The sequence below is a fragment of the Pipra filicauda genome, unplaced genomic scaffold (genome assembly GCF_003945595.2).
Source record: "Pipra filicauda isolate LSUMZ 115617 unplaced genomic scaffold, ASM394559v2 scaffold87_size3191425_pilon, whole genome shotgun sequence".
In the NCBI taxonomy this organism is placed as follows: Eukaryota; Metazoa; Chordata; class Aves; order Passeriformes; family Pipridae; genus Pipra; species Pipra filicauda.
Window position 1 is genome coordinate 1,616,153 of NW_024105064.1, and position 23,452 is coordinate 1,639,604.

At 49.3% G+C, this 23,452-nt stretch overlaps 1 protein-coding gene across 1 annotated transcript; it reads right to left on the minus strand.

The window, feature by feature from the left end:
- Positions 1-1,840: 1,840 nt before the first annotated feature.
- C1QTNF12 (C1q and TNF related 12) lies at positions 1,841-23,156 on the minus strand. Its single transcript, XM_027728655.2, has 8 exons — positions 21,949-23,156; positions 13,406-13,525; positions 12,293-12,404; positions 11,635-11,816; positions 7,286-7,394; positions 6,520-6,610; positions 2,739-2,817; positions 1,841-2,192 (listed from the first exon to the last, which is right to left on the minus strand). The coding sequence occupies exons 1-8, from the start codon at positions 22,117-22,119 to the stop codon at positions 2,094-2,096; spliced, it is 963 nt and encodes a 320-aa protein (XP_027584456.2). The 5' UTR covers positions 22,120-23,156; the 3' UTR covers positions 1,841-2,093.
- Positions 23,157-23,452: the final 296 nt, after the last annotated feature.

Below are 23,452 nucleotides of genomic sequence, written 5' to 3' on the forward strand. Positions count from 1 at the left end.
ACCTTGAATTTATTAGAAATTTTAAAGGAAAAAAAAAGCTGCAGCAGCTGTTTGTGAGCCCAAGAGTGAGGTGTCCCCATCACATCCCCCTCAGCTCATATGGAGAGCACTTAAATACCCAGGAATATGGAGAGCTTGTCTTAAACACCCAGGAAAAACCCCAACCACTTCATCTGTGGCTTTTTTTAGCCTTCTCCCCTTGCACTCCACAACCAGCCACTGGGTGGGATTAACACACTTGGCCACTGCAGCACAGGCTCAAGCACGTGGGGTTTATTTTGGTATAAACAACTCCTTCATCCCGAAGACTCCCGAGTTCTTAAACCCTCTTGGCCCGTGAAGTTTATGACAACAGAAGAGCTCTGCAGCTTTGCTTTGCACACCATTAATCTCCCCCCTCTCCAAACAGCTCAGGAGCCTCACAGAGGGTTTGTCTGAGCCCCAGCCCAGCCTCGTGTCCATATTAGTCAGGAGTTTTGTGCAGCCACAGCAAGAGCATCTCGAGGGTTTCTTGGCTGCTTCAACCCATTTCACTGCTGGATGGGCAAGATCACCCAGAGCTAAAGGACTCTTCTAGAAAAAAAAATCACATTAAAACAAACTTTCCTTTCCAGCAGATCCTTCCACAGCTCCTCAAACATATCTCTGCCTCCCTCCAACCTCACCAGCAGCATCACCTGGAGCTTCCAGAAATGTCATATATTGAGCAACCTGAGCAGCCCCAGCAAGGGATGACATTTCCCCCCCCTTCTGCTGCCCCAGCAATCTTGGTTTTCATTGCACAAATTTATTGTAGGTGAGCAAAACCTGCAGCAGCAGAGAAGGGATCTCTCCCATTCCCTGCAAACATCCTGGACTCGTTTTGGGGCCTTCTTTCCACCTATTTCTGACACTGTTCCACAATTTTCTCAGCTCAGCTGAATCACTAAAAGCCCAGGAGTCTGTTGGAAGGGAAAAGCTGCATTAAATGAGTGTGTGTGGGGTCTTCTTTGGGATTAAGAACATCCCAGGATGTTGCCACCCCTTGGGTCACACCTTGACCCACAGAATATCACCACCCTTTCACTGTATCAAGCTGAGTTTGTCTGCAAAGCTGCTGGAGAGGGGCTCAATCTGACATTTGCACCAGATTTGTCTGGAAAACATTCCCTGGACGGTCTTTGCCAGCACTTCCAGGCTCTGAGCAGAACTCAGCCCTGTGACCCTGGAAAGCTGGTGGGAGTGAGCCTTGCCCTGGCCTGTCTTTCATTCCAAGAGGTGCTGCACCTGATCCAAGGTTTCCAGCCTCACTCCAAAGCTTTGCCAGGTTTTGGACAACCAGTCTGATGCCCCCTGAGAGCTGCTGGTTTTGTGGTGCAGCCCAAAGCACGGGTGTCTCTTACTAAAACATAAGAACACGGGGAGGGAGCTCAAAGTGGTGCCCTGGGTTTTTTACCTCTTCCTAACAGCCCCAAAGCACTGGCAGGGAGTTATTCAGCTTCAGTAACATCAGGGAAATACTCTGATACCAAGAATTAAAGAGCTCAGATTGGATTCCCCTCCAATTCAACACACTCCTTGTCGATACATCCAGTTCCCACGAGAGAGACAACTTAAAATCGCACGGAAAAGGCAGTTTTGCCAGCAAACCCTTGTCTCCTTCCTCCACCACACACAGAATAAAGTCACTGTGTCATTCCCCCCTCTCAATCCTTCATTTACAAAGTCGAGCACCCCCCAATGGACCCCAAAAGTTCATGCTGATTACAAGTGCTACTGTGAAATAAAGGTACAACACGACAAACCCCCCGAATCTCAGGCGAGCACCTGGTGAAGCACAAATTAAATATCAGAGTCTGTGTCAGAGGCACAAAAGCACGTTTTTGGGTGACAAATGACCCGGTGTGGACCTGGAGAAGCAGCAGCCTCTGAAAGCAAAGCCAAGGGGGGCTGTGAAGGGGAAAAGGGCTCTTGGCTTGTTTGGAAGGATGCCACGGTCCCAGGGAGCAGTTTTTGAGGTCAGAGCAGGGTTTTCCTCAGTCCAATCTACACTGCAGGGATGTGGTTCCCATCCTTCCCTTCCCAGGATGTGGTTCCCATCCTTCCCTTCCCTGCTACGCTCCCATCAACATTCCCATGAAGTCGGATCCGTTCTGGATGGTGACGGGAGCTCCGGCGCTGTTGTCCACGAAGATGGAGGTGTATTGCCCAGCCTGCAGGAGAAAGGGAAATATCTGACACATTCCAGCATAAAAAGGGGGGAAAAAAACCCCATTTCACCTCCATCAGCTAAGCCAAACAGCCTCCTGCCCTTCCCTGGGGGAACAGGATCTGCCCCAACATCAGCCTTGACTGGGAGGGAAGAGATTTTCTGCAGGGAAACTCTTATAGGTTTATTTTAACTCAGTCCTTTCTGCACTGGCATCTTTTGGGGTGACCTGTGCTTCAGCTTCCCTCTTGTGAGATGGGAAATCCAAGTGTCACTTTGGCAATGCCAGGGGAGAGTGGAGAAGGAAAAATATTGGCTTTCATTTCTTAGAGGGGAGGTTATTTCTGGACCTGAAGATCAGGATGTGAAATGTGGATCTGCCCCAGGTTCTCTCCAGTCCCCCCCAGCTGAGGCATTTCAGTTCATTCACATCAGGAAAAGGGGCATAAAACCTTCCCCCTCTGCTGCTGAGAATTCAGCCTGGCCAGGAAATAATTCCAAAGCCTTCCAAGAGAAGCAGGGCAGTGATTCCCGGGGTGCAAGGACTCACCTGCAGCTGCAGTAACCCGTGGACGTAGATAGTGAAGATCTTGCTGTTGCTTTCCAGCCCAGCAATGACTTCCAAAGACCTAAAAAGAGAAACAAACGGGTTAAAACCCCTTAGGCAACCACAGCAGTTGTATTTGGAATGACAACTGGCTCACAACCCCCCTGGAAGTGAGACCAAGGGTACTCAAGAGGTGACCTGCTGGCATTTGGAAGTGTCCAAGGCCAGGTTGGAGCAATTTGGGATAGTGGAAGGTGTCCCTGCCATGGGATGGAACAAGATGAGCTTTAAGGTCCCTTCCAACCCAAACCATTCCATGATTCCACGATTCCAGCAGGAATCAGCTGCCTTAAAAATAAAACAGAACCTTGTCCTCGCTGTCTGATGGAAACCCTACAGGGGACTCACACAGGGCTGGGAATCCAACACCCAGCTGGGGGCAGGACTGGGAGCCCTCTTTTCTCTCACCTTCTCAAGGTCCTGTAGTCTCTATCCCCACCCTAAATGCCCTTTAGATTGATCTACACATCAATTATCCCGTTTTTCTGACCCCCACAACAGTTTATACTTGTTGTTCTGCAAAAAGCTACAGGCACTCTGCCAACAACAGCTCGTTTATTTGCAAGGTGTGAAAGGCCTGTTTCACCTTAACGACACAGGCAGTCAGCCTGGCTGAGAAAAACATCCCCTGCAGCTGTTTTGGGAGGACATTTGGATCGGGGGCACGTGGAAGCAAAAAAACCCAATCATTGAATAGTTGTGCTTCGGCTCCAACTGGAGCAGAGCTCCACCTCACCCCCTCAGGCACTGCTCTTTTCTAACATCGTGCTCTAAGAGCCATCCTGTTCCTTGGGAGATGCAGGACAGCTGCTCCTCTGTTCACAGAATTCCAACCTGGCTCCCCTGGGCAGGATCCAGGGTGGGAGGAGGTTCCTGAGACATCAGCACGGCCTGTGTGAGCTCAGCCCCAAAGCAGCATCCAGAACGGATCCGACTTCATGGGAATGTTGATGGGAGCGTAGCAGGGAAGGGAAGGATGGGAACCACATCCCTGGGAAGGGAAGGATGGGAACCACACCCCTGCAGCGTAGATTGGACTGAGGAAAACCCTGCTCTGACCTCAAAAACTGCTCCCTGGGACCGTGGCATCCTTTCAAACAAGCCAAGAGCCCTTTTTCCCTTCACAGCCCCCCTCAGCTTTGCTTTCAGAGGCTGCTGCTTCTCCAGGTCCACACCAGGTCATTTGTCATCCAAATGCTTCTTCCCTGCCTCCCCAGGGCTGGCTGAGCTTGTTGTTTTCCCAAGAAAACCAACCCCTTTCCTCCCTTTTTTTTTTTCCATGGAGGGGGTTGCTGATGAAACCTTGCAAGTGCAAACGTGCTGCCTGCAAGGGGATGATGTGAAAGGCAACTGGGGGCAATTTGGCCCAGGGAGAAGGAGCCACTTGGCACCAGCTTGGCTGAGGAGCTCAGGCTGTGTGTCATATCCTGCCAAAAGCCCAACTGGGGTGGGGACTTCCCATCATTAATCTCTTCCACTCCAACTGTCTCCTTCGCCTCCCGAGTTTCCATCCTGAGCCCAAAGCCCCGGGGGCTCTCCCAGCTCCCTCCCGGAGTGACTGAGTGTGCTGACATCCCAGGAAATGTGACTGTGTGTGCTGACATCCCAGGAAATGTGACTGTGTGTGCTCACATCCCAGGAAATGTGACTGTGTGTGCTCACATCCCAGGAAATTCCACAGGCATGGTGTCCAGGCAGGTTCCCATCCCTCCAGCCAGCTCCTTCCATGCCACAGGCCAGTCCCATCCCACCCACCCCACGAGAAAAGAGAATTCTGCTGGTTCTGCTTCACTGCCCAACCAACCCAGAGCCTTGCAGGATCATAAATTGTGACCCTGGACAGCTGAGGAAAACTCCAAGCCAGACATCAGAGGGTTTTATCTCAATGATTAACATCTGGGTCAGCTCTGTCTAAGAAAAAGAAGGGTTTGCTGTCCCAGTTCTTTGGAGAAGGCAGCTATAAATTCTTAGATGGCAAGTTAATCTCCAAAGATCCCAATAAACCTGCCTGGGCTGGATGGGACAGAGAGGTTCCCACACCCCAGCTAGAACCAGAACAGCTTTCTAGGAGCTTTCAGCTGAAAAGATGTGCAATGAAGAAGGCACAGGGAAGTTTCCTATTCAGATAATTCTTGTACTTGCATTTCCCAGAATGAGGAAGCAGGACTAGAGTTGTGCTGGGAGCAGAGTCTGACACCCAGTTTTTAGTAATAACCTAAAAGGACAGCAAAGGAGAGAAAGGCACAGAGAGCAAGGCTTGGAGACAGAAGTGAGTCCTCCAAAAGGAAATATTCCCTCACATCCCAACAGGGAGCATCTTTCCACGTTCCCAAAGCGTGTGGAAAATGATTTTGTGGAACTTGCTCATAGGAAATCCAAGGTCTGGGAATCCAAGTTTATCCTGTTCTGGATGAACTTGCTAAGATAAGAGGAGGTTGTTGTAGGTGAAAAGGAAAAAGCAAGAGCCTCCAAGGCCCAGGAGGTGCCAGTTGCTCCAGTTCCCTCCTTGACTTTCCCTCTTACCCCAGTCACTGAGGGGTGCTCAATACCAACCAAATCTTTTCCACAGCCCAATGAAACCTGGGAGAGGTTTATCATCCCAAATTTAATGTCCAATTCCCCTGCCAATAAATGCCTGTGGAGAGGGGCCAGTCCTATTTGCAGCTCTCTGACTCCCTGGAGGGCTGAACCAGCCAGTCCAGCAGCACATTGATGGCTTTGGGGGTTTGAAGTTGCACCTCTGGGGTGGTTTTATGGATAAAAAACTGGCAGGGCAGAACAGCCCTGGACAGGTATTTTTGCTCTGGTGACAAGGGCAGAGCCACAGGCTGTGGCCACTCTGTGCAAGCAGCATTGCCCTCTGCTGGGGGCTTTTTGGCCCAGGACAGGGGCTCCCCAAGCCCCTTTGTCCCAGCAAAGCTTTCCCAAATCCCCCTGAGCTCACTGGCCTTCCCTGGCACTCAGGGAACCTCAGGGCTGCAGCTCAAAGGGTGACAGGAGCACAGAAAATGAGGAGCCAACACACATTTCCATAGCCCCAGGGAACAAGGAGCAACCCCCAAGGGTGCCATGGCCTAAAAAAGCTGTTTCTTGAGCAGAGTTTTGCCCCCAGCAGAGGAAAATTCAGCAGCATTATCTAAGCAAGCTCCCCAGGTCAGCTGAGGCCACGAGAAGGCATCAAAAACCTCATACAAGCCCTGCACTTTCTGCCCCAGGACCCATTCCCCTCTATCTTCCACTTGTTCATTCTCCTCATCACTCCAACACCACAAGTGAGATGCTGGGATCCATGCAGGAGGAGGCTGAAATCCTAAAAATTGAGCTCTGGCCCCAAAATTGAAGTGTTTCTGTGGCTCTGTGTGTTAATGATGGTAGCTGAGCACTCAGCACTTGGAGCTGAGTTCCAGCTGAGTTCACTCACAATATCTGCATTTTAGGCATATTATTTTATATTTAGGTAAGAGTAGTAATATTTAGGTAATTAACTAAATTAGTTATTTAACTAATTAACTAAATCAGTAACTGAACTGAGAGGTTAAAAAACCAGAATTAAAGAAACACATAAAAACCCAAGGCCCGGATGGAATCTCTCCCTGCAGAAAAGTTCCACGAGCATTTATCACTTAAAACCCACTGCTGGTGAACCTGATTTCTCCCCCAGTTGGTTGAAAGATTGACCTGTGTGAGAAAAATAATTGCCAAGGCCACCCTGGGAGTGACTCACGTGTATCTGTGGCACAGGGACTCGATGCAGATCAACACCCGGACGTTGTCCCTGGCTCGGAGCTGCACTTTGCTCTTCAGCTCACTGTGGTCTGGGGGAAAAACAGAAGCATTTTCAGAACAGAACAGGCCACCAGGTGGTAGTTTTGGGCTTCAGAGAGGCACCAGTAGCCTCGTGGTTTCTGCACTGGGTTTGGGGGTGGGGGGTTACCGGGTGGGTTCTGGGAGAAGCTGCCAGAAAGTTCCCCCCTGTGTGATGGAGCCAGTGCCAACCAGCCCCAGGGTGGATCCACCTCTGGATCGAGTCTGAGCCCATCAGTGATGGTGGTAGAACCTCTGGGATAACAGATTTAAGGGGTGAAAAAGTGCCAACTGCGAGCAAAGAGAGGATGGAGAACACGTGGGAGAAGAGATGCTCCGGGTGCTCCAGAGTGACAAAACCCAGTCCAACCTGCCTTCGTGGAGTTCTGCATCATCATCATCTTCATCTCTCCCAAAGGCTTTTGTGGGAGCCACGATTCCTGCACGTATTTGGTCCCTGAGCTGGTGCTCCCTAAGGAATGTTGGTTGGTGTGGTGTGCAGGGAGCAGCCCTGCTGTGGTACCGGCACCCAGCCTAAGGCATGGCACCAAAGGGACATGGCACCAAAGGGACATGGCACCAAAGGGACATGGCACCAAAGGGACATGGCCAGGCTTCTCCCTGGATGCAGGGGGCTCTCCAGGACTCCTCCCTGCGTGGCAGAGGTTCCTGTGGACAGCACTCACCCACGTGGATGTTGGCTGAGAACTGGTAGATGCCCGAGACGGGCGCCGTGAACCGTCCCGTGGCCAAGTTCAGCCCCGTCCCTCGCAGGAAAGCTCCTTTGGCCAGAGGCTGCAAGAGGAGAAAAGCAGAGCCTGAATGAGCCTCCAGAACCCTCAGCAAAGAACCAGCCAACCTGCAGGAGAAAAAACTTGGAAAAATGTGCTTGATTCCCCCAGAAAACACATTCCAGAGGGGCTCTCTCTCGGCCTCCGGTGCCCACAAAAGGCAAAATTATCAGTGTAAGACACAGAGATGCTCCTTTTCCCACTGCTGAATTCTTCCAACTCAGCTTGACTAGACTGCTTATTCCATCCCTGTCCTTGTCCTTATTCCATCCCTGTGCTGGTCCTTCCTGCATCCCTGTTCTTGTCCTTATTCCATCCCTGTTCTTGTCCTTATTCCATTCCTGTTCTTGTCCTTATTCCATCCCTGTGCTGGTCCTTATTCCATCCCTATTCTGGTCCTAGTGGCCTCCACTGATGTTCTGACACACAAAACCTCCCATTATTGGAGTCAAGAGGTCCCTCTTAGTCCCCAGAACTTCCCAGATGAGGCCAAGCCCTGTCCCCAGGCTTAACCTGGAATCTCCCCTCCATTTTTCTGGTACCAAGGACAGACAAAACACTCCTGTGGGTCTCCAAAGGTTTTCTGCCCACTTTAGGTCAAAATCAGATGGCTTTGAGACCATTGAAGAGCAACTCTGGATTCTCAGAGATTCCATTTTAGTTTCATTTTGTTCCAGGCTTGGCTTCTCCAGAACAGGCAACAGGCAGCTTCTCCTCGTGGCAAGGAGGAGGCCTGGAGTCAAACTCACAGCAGATTATCTGACTCAGACTAAAATAAACCCTGCAAGAAATGTTGATTGTTTGGTTTGGCCTCGTGTGAGCTTGGCTGGGGCTGGGGAGAGGCTGCAGTGGGCCAAGAAAAAGCACATTAGTCAGCCTCTGCTTCCACCACAAGGGCACTCTGGGCACTGGGAACGTGTCCCCCGAGCCCTGAGGGGGGAGATTTGTCCCAGATTGGTTTTCTGGGACAGAGGAGCTGCTCAGGTCTGGCTCTGGGAAGGCTCACCCACACTGCTAAATCCCCAAACCAGCCCCAAACACACGGCTGAGTGACCTCAACAGCCAAATCTGACTGTGCCTTCCAACAGGAGATGGCAAAAAGGGGCCTGAGACACGGGGAACACATGAACAGCAGTGCTGCTACACCAAAAAAAAAGGAGTGGAACAGCTTTTTTGCCTCCCCTTTCTTGTTCATCACAGCCAGAAAACCCCAGCTCTGCCAGGGCAGGAGGAATAATTGATGTAGTTTTCTCTTTCAGTGCTCTGCTCTGGTCGACAAGGTGCTGATCAAAGGTTGGATTAAACAACCTTGGAGGTCTTTTCCAGCCTAAATGTGATTTAAAATTCTGAATATTTGGGGCTGGTGGTGTTTGGTTGGTTACTCCGTGGTCAAGGAGCAGAATGACCAACCTGCCTTTATTCAGCCAACCCCAAAGCAAGGCTCACAAAAGAGTTAATTCCTAGTTTTTACCTCTAAGAGCTAAGATTTAGCTCCAGTCTTAAATTTCACAGAACTAGAAATGTTTTCTGTGAAAATACATCCATTGCTCACGTGTGTGTACAATGGGAAAACAATAATAATGAACTGCAGGGCAATTGCATGTCATGCCATGATCTCTAAGTCTCTGTATTCATCACTGGGCACTGACTTGTGCCTTTGTGCACATCCTGACACACAAAACCAGATCTATTTCCTATTTTCTTTTTAGAATTTGGAATTTTTGAATCATTTTAGAAACTAGATTATTAGGCTGATTTTGTGTTTTCTTCTGTGCACACACACACAATCAGTAGAACAGCTGAGCTAACAACAAAGAGCCTGGGTTGTGTTCTTATGCCATCACTACACCATAATTTTGATAATTCTATTTTTGATTTACCCCACTGAAAGCAGGTCCAAGCCCTGTATGTGCAGAACTGCACAGTTAATTCATTCCTTTCTCGTTCCAGTTATTAGCAGGATCAGCAACATAATTCCAAAACCACTGGCTGAGCATGGAAGGCAATTTTAGGCACCAGCAAATTATAACTGATAAAACATTCCTGTTTCTTCATGCCCTCTGTGGCTTGTTATTCTTTTGCTCACAGAAGCAGACAATGCAGGGTGAGGTTCTCTGGGCAAAATATTCCATTAAACCCTGTGGCAGAGTTCCTGCTGCATTTGCTGCCTCCCAGAGCACACTCATCCAAGCTGCTCCAGGGATTTGTTCCTGAGAAACTCCCTCTTGCACACAGTTCTTCCAGAAAGCAAAATATTTCAGTATGTCAGACTCTGCACAAAACCAGCTTCTCTTCCTCAGTCATCTCCCATCCCCACATCCCCAGACAACTGCCAGGAGGAAAACAGGAGCCAAGCTCCAAGAAGTGGGATGGGAAGTGCCAGCTTTGCTTTTCAGTGGGAAGAAACGTATGGAATTATCTGCTGTTAAAGAACAGGGATGCCCCAACCTCCTGATCCAGCACTAGAATTCACCTGCCCAAGGCAGGACCTTCAGCTCGACCTCCAGGCACTGGAGACCACGAAAAGCCTCTGGGGCCACTTTAAATGATCTAATTCCAGTAAAATCCCTGGATAAATCCCACTTCCATGGCCTGTCAGAGGCTCCACTGCTTCAATTCTTGCTGTGAAGAGCTGCTGCAAGAGGCAAAGGTGAGAAAAGCTCAGGTGGGAGATCCAGGAGGAAAAGGTGGAAGGGGAAGGAGTGTCTCGTGTTTCATCCCACACAGCAAGGAAATTGGGAGACCCAGAGGGAGGGAATGTTCTTAGAGGGAATTCAGGATGAGATGCTCAAGGTCACAGTGACTCAGACTGGAATCAGAGGATACAGGGAGAGGCTGCTCTGAGCACCAGCTCTTCCCACTACCTCCAAATGCTTTGGGGAAGCTCCAAATCCAGGAATTAGAGGCAATCCCTGTTATCTCACTGAGAAGTATCAAACCTTTGGCTTCCTCACACTGAACTGAGAGAATGGTGGGAGTGGAATTATCTCCCTCTCCTCCTTGGACTGTTTCAAGACAATGTTTTCATCCTTGCAGGAGCAGCCACTGCCTCCCTCCCTCCCTCCCTGCTGAATTCCCCTGGCTCAGAGCACAAGCCAAAACCAGACACTTCTTGTCCCAAGCTGCAGTGAAAGGTTGGCATCCAGAGCCCTGCCAGCCTCCCACACCAGAGCAATTAGAAGGGAGCTGGGCACAGGATCCCAAAGCTTGGGAAGGAGCAGCCCACGCGCCCATTGCTGAGATGTCTTTATTCACATTTTCCCCTCCTAATTAATGAGGCAGCAGATCTCTCTGGCCCTGCCCACACCTCGAGTGCAATCCTGCCCCGGTGCCAGCACCCACAGCGCTGTCAAACCAAGCTTCCACAAGTGTGTTTGGGAAAGAGCCAGGAAAGCACCCTGTTTGGAGCATAACCACTGCCTCCAGACCTGCAGCTGGGGGAAGTCCAGCAGAAAACTGCTCCAGAAGGGACAGGATTCTCCAGAAACGGGACTCAGAGCAGCTGGGAAGAAAGTCAGCACCTCACTGCACAGGCAGGGTTAGCAAACCCTGCTGATGGTCCCTGTCCATCCTCCTCAAACTCTTCTTCTCACCTCCCAAAAACAACCACGTCTCTGAAGGCCTCGTGCTCTCAGCCAGATTCTAGAATGTCTCCTCAATTATCAAATAACTATTTGGTTTTAGCTTTTACTTTGCCTAACACTGACACTGCAAATTCAGGTCCTATCTGCAACTGTCAGTACAAGTTTTAATCTTAAATTCAACAGCTGGCTTGTAACCATGGCCACGAGGGTGTGCTTGTCATTGTAACCTGATTGTAATTCAATTATATGGGTAATAGCTATTGGTCTGCTAATAAAACGTTATGGAAAGAATTTGAGCATCAGGATTGGCCCAGCTAACAAAATTATGACTTTTATTTGGGTTCTAAAAACTAAAACCAACGGCTTCTGTCTGCCTCTAACACTTTTCCACCTTTGAATGTTACTCTGGAATTAAATGAGGTGGGCACTGAAAAAAAGAGCAGATCATGGAATCATGGAATATGAGTTGGAAGGGACCCACAAGGAGCATCAGTCCTGCACAGACACCCCAACAACCCCCCCATGTGCTGAGGTGGTGCTATATCCATGTAATCCAAGCCTGAGAGGGGTTTCTGGGATGAGCCTTTCCCCACAGAGCCAGCCCTGGAGCTGCTCCACACCCAGAGTGGGGTTCTGGTTCAGCCTCTGATCCCTCCTCACCGACTGGAAATTCTGAAGCTCCACCAGGGTCTTCTTATCCACGGTGACCTGTCCCTTCAGTTTGCAGTGGAAAGCCTCCTCCACACGCCTGTGGGGTGAAACCTCCTCCAGGGAGAGCAGGAGTGGAGGCAGCTGGCTGGGATGGGCTGAGACAGCCAGGGCTGCTCGACGGTCGATGGCTTCTGAGGGTGAAAGAGAAGAACAAGAACAGGAAAGCAAAGAACCATAGAATCATAGCATCAACCAGGTTGGAAAAGACCTCTGAGATCATCCAGTCCAACCCTTGATCCAACCCCGCTGTGGTTCCCAGCCCATGGCACTGATGCCACATCCAGTCTCAGCTTAAAAACCTCCAGGGATGGAGAATCCACCCCTTCCCTGGGCAGCCCATTCCAATGGCTGAGCACCCTCTCTGCAAAGAAATTCTTCCTAATATCCCACCTAAACCTCCCCTGGCACAGCTTCAGACTGAGCCCTCTTGTCTTGCTGATGGTTGCCTGGGAGAAGAGACCAACCCTCCCCTGGCTCCCCCCTCCTGTCAGGGCGTTGTAGGTTTGGTTTCAAGGCCTGGCCTTTGAAGCCACCAGGGAACGTTTGCAGAGCCAGCTGTGGATTCGTCCAAAAGCAGCAGCTCCCAAAAAGCTCTCAGAGTCTTTACCTTTTAAGATCTCCTTAAACTCCTGCAGAAGGACTTCCCGGGTCACTTCAGCTCCAGGGGCTCCCGGAGGTCCCTGAGGCCCAGGAGGTCCCGGGGGCCCAACGAGGCCACGCTGAGGGAGCAACCAAAGCAAAACATGGGAATTAGAACCAGGGAATCACAGGGAGAGAGCAAAAATTCTCTCAGCCACGAGGCCCCCTCCAACACCAGTTCAAACACAGATCCTAAACTCCCTTTCCATCCAGCTGAGAATTCCAGCATTTGGAATTTACTCATGTGCTTCACATGAGAGGATAAACCTTGCTCAGGTGAACACTGACTGGTTCTTCAGGCACAAGGCTGAGTTTGCTGCCTCTGTGTCTTCTCAAACCACCAGAGCATCCTACAAGGCCTTTCAGCTTCTTATCTGAACTGGAATATCCCTCTTGCCATACCTGACATTATTAATTGCTCAGACATAACGATCACACCCAGGGGGGTTTGCTGGGACAGCAGAGCTCTCAGAATAAAATCCAACAGTTCAAACCCCTGTAAAGCTCAGCTACAAACACCTCAGAGCTTCAAACTAACAGAACAAATGTGCAGAGTTCATCAAGGCTATTTCTGGGGCACGTTGTTCCTGTTTCCTCAGGAGCCTGCATGGAAGCACTGCTGCCTATCAGCTCCCTGAGAAATAAAAGGAAAGCATCCAAAATTGTCTTAGCAGTGGATTAAAAGTGCCCATGTGACTAAGAGTCACTCAGATTTGAAATCAACTCCTTGTCCACACCTTATTAGTATATATCCTTTGAGATGCTTGAGCTGGTGGAAGGAAAAAAAAAATAAATGGCAGAGGACAATTTTTATTTCTGCTGAGCAGAAAAATAAGCAAAAAAAGGCTCAGTCCAAGAACAGCTGCTCCAAACAAAAGCGAGTGCTGCAGTGGAATTCCCACACCTTATCTCACGAGGCACTTGTTGGCTCAGACTTCTCCAAAACACTTGGAGGAATTAAACACAAACAAGTGGGAAAGTCAGCACACCCTGGGGTGGGAAGGCAAAGCTGGAGCACCCAAAACCCCCTGAGAAGGAGCAGCAGGAAGGGAAGGCACAGTGCAGGGCAGCAACAACCCACCAGTTTCTTGTCCTTCCCTTTGCATCTCCTCTTGGAGGCGTTCCCGTCGTCCGGGCGGTGCACGAAGGAGATCCAGGTGCGCCGGGGGTCTGTGATCCGGGGGTCTGCAGACTCCAGGACCTGAAAACAAACAACAGCAAAGCCTGAAACCACTGTCTGGCCACTCCACGGGGTCAGAGAACATGAGCCAGAGTGTGCCCAGGTGGCCAAGAAGGCCAATGGATCCTGGCCTGGCTCAGGAACAGGGTGGCCAACAGGGCCAGGGAAGTGATTCTGCCCCTGGACTCAGCGCTGGGGAGGCCACCCCTGGAGTGCTGTGTCCAGTTCTGGGCCCTCAGCTCAGGAAGGACATGGAGGGGCTGGAGCAGGTCCAGAGAAGAGCAACAAGGCTGGGGAAGGGACTGGAGCACAAGTGCTGTGAGGAGAGGCTGAGGGAGCTGGGGCTGTTCAGCCTGGAGAAGAGGAGGCTCAGGGGAGACCTCCTCACTCTCTGCAACTCCCTGACAGGAGGGGGGAGCCGGGGGGGGGGTTGGTCTCTTTTCCCAGACAACCATCAGCAAGACAAGAGGGCTGGGTCTTCAGCTGTGCCAGGGGAGGTTTAGGTTGGATATTGGGAAGAATTTCTTTGCAGAGAGGGTGCTCAGCCATTGGAATGGGCTGCCCAGGGAAGGGGTGGATTCTCCATCCCTGGAGGTTTTTAAGCTGAGACTGGATGTGGCATCAGTGCCATGGGCTGGGAACCACGGCGGGATTGGATCAAGGGTTGGACTTGATGATCTCAGAGGTCCCTTCCAACCCAGCTGATTCTGTGATTCTGTGACCAGACTGCTGCCTGCTGCCTAAAGCACATCCCCAGCCCAAACGTGCACAGAGAGGGTGCTTGAGAAACCAGTACAAGCCAAGAGCTCTGAATGTCCCTCAGAGACCTTTCTCAAGCTGCTGGGACTCTCAAACCACTCTCTGGGACTCTCAAACTACTCTCATACCACAGCAAACCTGCCCAGATGCCAGAGATTGTTCCCCACTGGTATCAGTTGGCTCAAAGGAGCAATAAAGGGGATTAAAAACATCCAGAGAGCCTCGAAATGCTGCCTGACTCTCAAATCACAGGCTGCAGAGTGACAAACGTGCATAGAGGAGAAACCACAACTCCCAGTGAAACCCAGAGTCCAAAACACAACTCCCAGTGAAACCCAGAGTCTGTCTGACCACAGAAAAGATGTTTATGGGCAAATTTAACTCCCTATGTCCCATAAGTGGACAGAGAAGTTCTGCAGAGGAGCTTTGGCACTGCAGTGCCTGGTTTTGGATCCCTGCTGAACCAACTTGGGGCACAAGGGATGTTATTGAGGGGATGAAGCTCCTACAGGTCTGACAGCAGCTCTGCCACAGCTCAGACACCAAACTCTGCCCTCAGTGCCCTGAGTGACCTTGCAAGGTGCTCCCAGTGCATGTTTGCTCATCACCTGTCCCATTTTTGCTCCCTAAATGCCACTTCTCAGAGAAACAGCTTGACTTTTAATCACATTTCTAGTCCCACTTATAAGAACAGACTCGCTTCCATCACATAGCAGGAAAAAAAAGCACCCTTTAGAATGTTAGAATGCAGGTCAGGTCCCAAAACCAGCCACACACCCCCCTGAGAGCAGCAGGGATTGGACAGAGGGTTGCAAATTTTAACTGGGAATAACAGGGCAAGCCCATTTTGAGGGGGAAAAGACCAGAGTCTCCGTGTGATCTGCTGTGAAAAACCAGCAGCTCCCCAGAAATCAGGTGTGAGATGAGCAAGAGCAGTTGTTAAACATCTCAAATTCTGTTAAACAACTCCCTCAATTCCATAAAATCAAGGACACCCTGAGACATTTCCCCATTTTCATTCTGGTTGAATTAATCAGGGTCATGGTTATCCACACTCCCCACAAATTTAGTCTGTAGCAAAACCAAGAGCAAGACAGTTTAGTTCATTATTTCTCTCCCAAAATCAGGCTTGAACAGACTTTTTACTACTATAACCACATTTCTAGTCAGCCACAAACTGTGTTCAGCCAAGGGCTTCTGGTAGGTTGCTGTAGCTAATTTATTTTTTGCCCCTTTTAATTACTTGAAGCTTCAATAGCTTTCTGAAATTCCATCACTGGGAAGTGCTGTACATGGAGCAGCCCAGAAATCCCAGGGACTGGGGGATCAGACACCTCACTGAAACAATTTCATCTGTCCACGGGTTGCTTGAGTGGAGATTTTTGGGAAGCAGGAGAAAAGAGTCAAAGGCACTCCAAAGAGAGTCCTTTGGTGCAGGTTTAGCCACTGAAATATGTAAACATCAAAGCCAGAGGCAAATGTCCCCATAGTTTACAGAAGTCCTTGGAACAGCACAGGAGGTGCAGTTTATCCTAGAGCAGCATGGGATATATTTATCAGTTGCATGGAAAATCAATGGGAAAAGTTGGTTCTTTCCTGCCCCACCTCACCTGAAAAACACAGGGGTGCAGCATCACCACCTGCAGAGGACTTTTATTAATATTTCAGTTGATAAGAGCTCATAAAGGCAGGTTAAAAACTTCCTGCAGGTGCCTTTTTGGGGGACTGACAGTGTGCGGGGAAGGTGTAGGAAGGAAACAAGAAGGAAACAAGTTATGAACAGAAGCACCTGGCTCAGGCAGGGTGTTCCCTCAGTGCTGTGACAGCAGAGAAAATGGAAATAAAATCACTTCATCCTTCAGAAAGGGTTGTTCCTGGGGCAGGGACTCGGGGGTGCAACCTCCAGCTCAGAGCAAACAGGACAGAGCCTCAGCAACCGGGATGTGGAGGAGAATATTCAAATATTCCTGATTTCCACAGGGCTGCAGGACAGGGACAGACTCCCCTCCAGTGCAGAACTCAGGGAACAGGCCAGTTGGAAGCAGAAGCAACAACCAAGGGCAGGCTCTGGGAAGGCAAACAGATGTTCCTGGAGCTCCAGCTGGGAAGGAACAGGCCAGAGCAGACACCTTGTCAGGGAGAAGACAAAAAAAAAGACATCCAGATGGCACATCCCAGAAAAAATAAATAAAAAACCCCCCTGAAGTATATATATAAAAAGAAAAAAAAACAGTAAAAAAAATAAAATAAAAAATCCCATCCCTCTGCAGTGGGTTGGTTAAATCACAAATCCTTCCACAAGACACTCGTGGCACATCCCAGAAAAAAAAAATAAATAAAAAACCCCTGAAATATATATATAGAAAAAGAAAAAAAACAGTGAAAAATAAAAAATCTCATCCCTCTGCAGTGGGTTGGTTAAATCACAAATCCCTCCACAAGACACTCGTGGCACATCCCAGAAAAAAAAATAAATAAAAAAAACCCCTGAGGTATATATAAAAAAATAAAAAAACAGTAAAAAAAAAATTAAATCCCATCCTTTTGCAGTGGGTTGGTTAAATCACAAATCCCTCCACAAGACACTCGTGGCACTCCCCAGTTTCTCCAGCCCAGGGCTGATTGACAGTTAAAATGAACGTTCCATGCTCGTGGTATTATTATTTAATTACTATGGCATGCAGGAGCAATCCCAGCAATAAGCAGGCAAGCCTCTGTTTTTTTTGGCAGAGGGAGCCTCCAGCAGCCAAGAGAGACCTCGCAGCCAACTCAGGTATCCAAGGGGATGGGGAACAGCCCTGGAATCCCAGAGGGGATTTGTCCCTCCTTGGGATGGTGTTTGCAGGGCAAAGACACCCTGCAGGGATGGGGAACAGCCCCAGAATCCCAGAGGGGATTTGTCCCTCCTTGGAGGGGTGTTTGCAGGGCAAAGACACCCTGCAGGAGTCAGGAGGAATCCTCGGGGTAAATCCAGGGAAATCTCCTTAAAACAGCCCCTCCAAACCCCACAGGAGCCTTGCCAGGGATTGTTGAGGAACTTTCAATCAGGTCTTTAAGCAGGACTTTAAGTCTGAACACAATGGCACCTTTCACTCCATGCCAGAGGGTGACACTGGAATTAGCCCAGGCTCTCCCTGATTTCCTTCCCAATGAGACAATTTGGGCTGGAATTTGGGTGCTGGATCTCTCTGGCTCCAGCCCCTCAGGGACACTCAAGGTTCAGCCACAGGGAAGAAACCACCGGTCCAAATCCACACTCAAAGAGCAGAGTTTGGGTCCTGAGAGGTTTCTGAACTGCATCTGGACTTCCCTGACGTTCCAGGATGTCGGGATCCAGTCCAAAAAAGACAACTGGAAACGGGCAAAAGTCCTTCCAGGGTCTGGGTGGAGAGAAGAACAAAGTCAACACCACCTGTGAGCACAGTTTTACACCTAAAACCTGTGTTCTCAGAGTGGCTCAGGATGGAAAGAAAGCACGAGAACTTATAATTTTGTGAGAGGAAAGCATCCTTTCCACCTGTAACTAGTCTATCCAAGAACACACTCCAGACCATTCCAGTCCACAGCCCGTGCCTGAAGTGATTGCCCTGCAATTCTGCTCACTTATCTGGGAATTTGTCCCTCTGGGAGGAAATTGTATTTAAGAACCCTTTGTTTCGTTTTAATTTAATTTCCAGGCACAAAATGGACTTGAGTGAGCATTTCAGTTTTCTCAATCCATGTATTTCTATGTTGTTCCCCCTGATTTACACCAGCCAGGGTATTGCCTGCTTCATTATGAAAATGAAGAATGAATAATTCATTTCAGTAGTGTGTTTTACTTGGACCAGGACACAGAGTGACAGAGCACTCTTATTTTAGCCTGAAAACCCCCCGTGTCAGCTGCTAATAACTTACAGCTCTGCACACTCCTGCTTATTAATGAGATGTAAACCCAAGGTCCTGACCACTTGTGGTTTTTCAAAGATCCCTCAAGAATTCTCCCCCAGAGCAGAAGCGTTAGGTTTGCTATCTCAGCCAAATCCAAGAGGGAATTCCTACCGAAATTCCCACTGTGTCCTGTGATTAAAAAATTACACTTCAACCACAAACAGGCTGCAGTGGTCACACCCTTAATGAGTTTAACGACTCTCCTGGAGCAGGGTCATTCTGGGTGAGAAAACATCACGTTTCTCGTTATTTATTATCATTATTTTCACGTGGGCCATGAGGAATTGTTGTGATTCTGTGTGTTCTTTGTTCAGAAAATTCCCAAAACTTCACTTGTAATATTCCAGAGTAAGACACGAATGTCAGACAGAAAACCAAAGAGAGCAACACCTGTTACAGGGAGGTCACAGCCCAGTTTCTCCCCTGGTTTTAGCACTTGTCAGGCCCCAAAATGCTTTTCTCTCTGTTCCACCTGCAGTCACACCCTGCAGGCTCAGACTGTACAGAGGAGAAACTGGTCCAGGTAATGCCATAGAAGCAGCTCCTGCTTTCAACTGGGAGCAAAAGACCCCCCAAGAAATAACTCAGGGAGATTTAAGTAGTAAAGCAGGTAGAGCAAAGCCTTGGTGTCTGCCAGAGCCAGGATTCCAGCTGGAAGGGACATCCAGGGGTTGTCTAGGTCATATCCATACAAATATCTCCAAGGGGGGTCAAGAGGATGGTGCCAAACTCTGCTCAGAGACAGGACGAGGAGCAAAGGCCAGAAACTGGAACACAACAAGTTCCACCTCAACAGGAGGCAGAACTGCTTTCCAGGAGGGTGGCAGAGCCTGGAACAGCCCTGGAACAGCCCTGGAACAGCCCTGGAACAGCTCTGGAACAGCCTGGAACAGCCCTGGAACAGCTCTGGAACAGCCAGGGAGGGCTTGGAGTCTCCCTCTCTGGGGACATTCCAAAGCCACCTGAACACGTCGTTGTGTGTCCCCTGCTCCAGGTGACCCTGCCTGGGTTGGACTGGATGAGCTCCAGAGGTCCCTTCCAAGCCAAACCACTCTGGGATTCTGGGATCCAACCCCCCCTCCCTGCTCTAAAGCCCCATGTGCAGGCAGGGGAAGGCAAGTCTGGCAAGTGGCAGCTGCTGGTGCTCCACCAAACCCAGTCCCAGGGAGAAGATCCAGGAGATCCAAACCTCTGCATCCCTCCCTCATGTTCTGCTCCCTCTCTCTCTCTCTCTCTGTCTCTCTTAGTCCATCTGTGTCAGAGAAGAAAACCCTCATGTGCTTGGCAAGCACATCACACTGTCAGCAGCTCAAAGATAAGACTGCAGAAAACCTATTTAAAAAAAAAAACAAACAACAAAATAAAAATAAAACCCCAACAGACTCACTATTTCCACGGAAATATTGGGTTTATCAGATGTGAGGCTTCTGCCTCCCTGTTTTAGTAGAGGTTTCACCACATGACTCATGGACTGTGAATGTTAAAGGGGAGCTTTCTCCACTCCTGTTTTAAAAGAATTCCCAAGAGAGTTTTGTCCCAAACTGTTTGGCTTAATTAGAAGGAAAACACATCTACCTTTTCAACAGTAGGAATAAAAATCACTGCTCCCAGCTCATAATTCATTCCCTGCTCTGATAAACCTACCAGTTGGCCACAGAGTCTTCCAAGGTAAACACAGCCTTAATTTTTACTGCTCAAGGCCACAAAAATTCCATCTTTCCTGTTATGTGCTGCAGAGGATTAAATGGGACACTGCTGCTGCTTCATTTTCCTGTGCAGGGCATCCCCTCATGAAACAAAACTGCTCTCAGAGGCTTCAAGGCTCCAAAAGGTCTGTTTTCCACAGAGAACAACCTCACATTAGGTAAGGACACCTTAACTATTATTTTACTTCTTCCCCTAGTGAATATAAATGGTGATGGTTTGGTGAAAAAGGGGCTTTTCCCCCAGAAATGGTGGCAATTCTTAAGCATTTACAGCCTGTGTAAAACCCTCCCAGAGCCTGGGCAGGTGCCACATAAACATAAAATCCAAAAATACACCGTTTAAAAAGCGACACTTAACCATCCTGGACTTCAACTCAAAACAGATTCCAAGGAGAAAAGTTCAGACCCTCTGCAAAAATCTGGGGAGTGATTGACATCAAAGGTTTGGTTTTGTCCCATCCTTCCTGAGCAGAACCTGCCCGAGCTGAACTCGCCAGCTCGTCCTGCAGCCAAACCTTTGCCATGGATATTTTAAAGCAAAGCATTTCGACACACAAACTTGCAGCTTCCAAACAATGTCTGCTTTAATGAATGCCCACGAGCCTCTGTGTGTTTTTTTTCCCCAGCCCCAGTGGATGTGTGACTGCATCAGAATTAACCAGGACCAGTTCCTGCTTGTTTTTTTGCAATCAGGATGGATCCTGCTCGTGGTCCAATTCACTTCACATCAAGGCAAATTAACTCCAGAATAAACGGTTGCACCGGATCTGTCCGTGGCCCCTCTGCAAGGGCAGAGAATGAAGCAGTTGTGGGGAGAGCCAGAAGTGATGGATTAAAAGCACCTCGAGAATTCAGCCCGTGCACAACCTGTGCTGGCAGAGCCCCGCGACACACAGGCACAAAGAGGAGCTGCAGGAAGGCAGCTCACGCCCCCGAGGACAATTCTGAGGGCACAGCCAGCTTTTAGATGCAGGACTATTCCCCAGACCTGCCCAACCTTAACCAATTACTCTCACAACAGCCCGGAGTGGGATATTTGGGATGTCAGCCCAATTGTTCCCCCTCGGCCATGCCCCAGTTGCTGGCAGGTCTGTTCCCCCATTGCTATAGTGACTGCCAGCCCTAATGCTGCTGATCAAAGTCGTGCTGGAGAGGTCACTCTGTCCTGACAAGGGACATTTTTGTGTGAGCAGGGGAGGGGGAGAGAGCCTGTGGCCAAGGGGAGACTCCCTTCCTGCTCCCTCTTCCAGTCTCCCTTCCCTTCATCCTGCTCCTGCTCCTAAAACCTGCTCTTCATTCTCTGCTATTCCCAAGCATTCTTCCCGAGCATTCTATGCAAATATTCATCCTAAAGGATTCTGGGGGCTCTGAGCAACCGAGTGGAAGTTTTTTGGGTGATTCTCCCAAACATTTAACATTTAACCCTGCCAAATTCACTCACCAGCTACAGCCACAGAGGTACCACACACACACACACACACACACACAGGGGCTTCACTTCCCATTTACACACAACTAAAAACCATCCTGAACCCTTTCCTAGAGCCACAACCACCCTAAACACATCACCTGACCACACCCCAAACCTTCTCAACTCCGATTTTCGGCCACATTCTCCTGCCCACAGAAAGCTCTGGCACTCTGAGATGTTTATAACGTTGTATTTGCTAAAGAAGGGTTTGAAATAACATTTCAGAGAGTTAAGACTTTGCCTGCAAGAGGCACATTAAAATCCCAGCATCATTCCTGTGATAGCCCACTTGCTTTGATTTTAAGTTGTTGCTGATGCTGTTCATACATCAGAACTTTAAAACATCTTTACCCTTAATCAGCTACAAGGGGACTGGAACTTCAGTCCTGGGTGTTCCAAAACAACCATAAATTGGAGTATTCCAGTGTTTGCTCCAGCAAAGCCAGAAAATCAGTCATGCAAAGGCAAAAGAGGGAACATTTCTCTCCTTAAAAATCAAGCAGCATTTTAGCAAGATTGCCTGAAATCATTGGAAAAAGGAAGCAGCACCACTCTGCTGCCAAGACACAAACACCCACCTTGGGATGCCCGTGCAGCTCCTCACTGTTGGACAGGGTGGTGTTGAAGGGCTCTGTGTACTGATTAGGTTCTTTCTTCACCTTCCTCTCTCTCTTTGCTGCTGAAACCCTGAAGAGGCAAAACTGCTGACACAGTAAAGTTGCCACAAACACCCAGGTGCACCCCTTCATTTTGGAAAGGGAGGGAGGGGCCAAGTCCAAGCACAAAAAAAAAAAAAAAAACCTTCACCACCAATAAAGGAACAGAGTCCTCTCTCCAAAAATAAAAAGTAGCAGGGTCAGAAGTGCTAAAGAAGATCCTCTGGGCTGTGCAATGTCAGATAGGCAGCGAGATGGATGTGCTGGTTGCTGAGAGGTCTCTGCTCAAGCAGGACACATGGAAATGGTACAGATCAACTTGTTTAAAATCTGGATTCACTCGGAGAAGGAGGTAAGTCCATTCAGCCTCTGGGAGCTTTACATAAATACAAGAGGCCCTGAAAAGTCCTGCCACCCACCTTGAAGGGTTGCTCTCTCCTCTACCCCCCTCAAATAAGTCTTCAGACTTGTTTTAAATGCACTCAGCTATGAGAAGTCAAACTGCTCTGGGCAACAGTTGCTCAGGCCAGAGCTGACAACACGAACTCATCAGGGGGGCTCTGGTTGTTCCTCTTCACCAGGAGGGTTCACTTGCTGTCATTTGAAGCCTCGTGTTGGGTTCAGAGCAGGTTTGGATGCGTTCCATCCGTTCCCTCTGGGCTGATCCTTCCCCCTTTCCTCAGTGACAAGTCCTCATCCTTCCCTTCCAGGATGCTGGGGAACTGTAATCCAAGGGTGCTACAGCCAGTGCTCCTCTGGAGGGGCTGGAAGCATCACAGCCTTGTCGGGGGAAGAGAGACTTCTCACACCATTAAACTTAAAACGAGGAGAAACAAAGAATCCGAGGGCGTCCCCAGCTCCTCCGGGAACAGGGAGAGTTTCCCCAAGTGTGGTTTGTCTCCCTCTTTAGCTGAGGGAGCTTTCCCTTTTCTCTGAGGATGAGCAGCAGTTGTCAGGGTGCAGAACCTCGTGGCTTTTGCATCCTCGTCTCCCCTCACACCGGGCAGGATTTCAGGTACCTCGGAGGGTCTGATTTTTCCTGCTGCTCCTTTCCCCAGCTGCACGTTGGCAAAACCCTCCTCAGCTCCTGCCTTACCTCGGCAGAGAAGTCCTTCTTTCCCGAAGGAGTTTCCATCAACTTCAAGAAAAGCAAAAGAAAAAAAGAAAAGGGAAGAAAAAAAAAAAAAAAAGAGGAGGGATCACATTCTAATGAGCTGTCAAGCCTATTCTCTTCACATTCCTATTAGACTCCCTGATAAGTGGAGCTGGCCCGTGTGCCAGGCAGATTTAAATCAGTGCCCATTCCCTGCTCCCTCCCCTCAGCCCTGCTCTGTCCCTCCCCTTCATTATCTCGGAGAAATCACCATTTTTCTGGGAAGTTTGTAAAGCTGCACGGGGGAACGGGTGGTAGAGCTAAAAAATATGT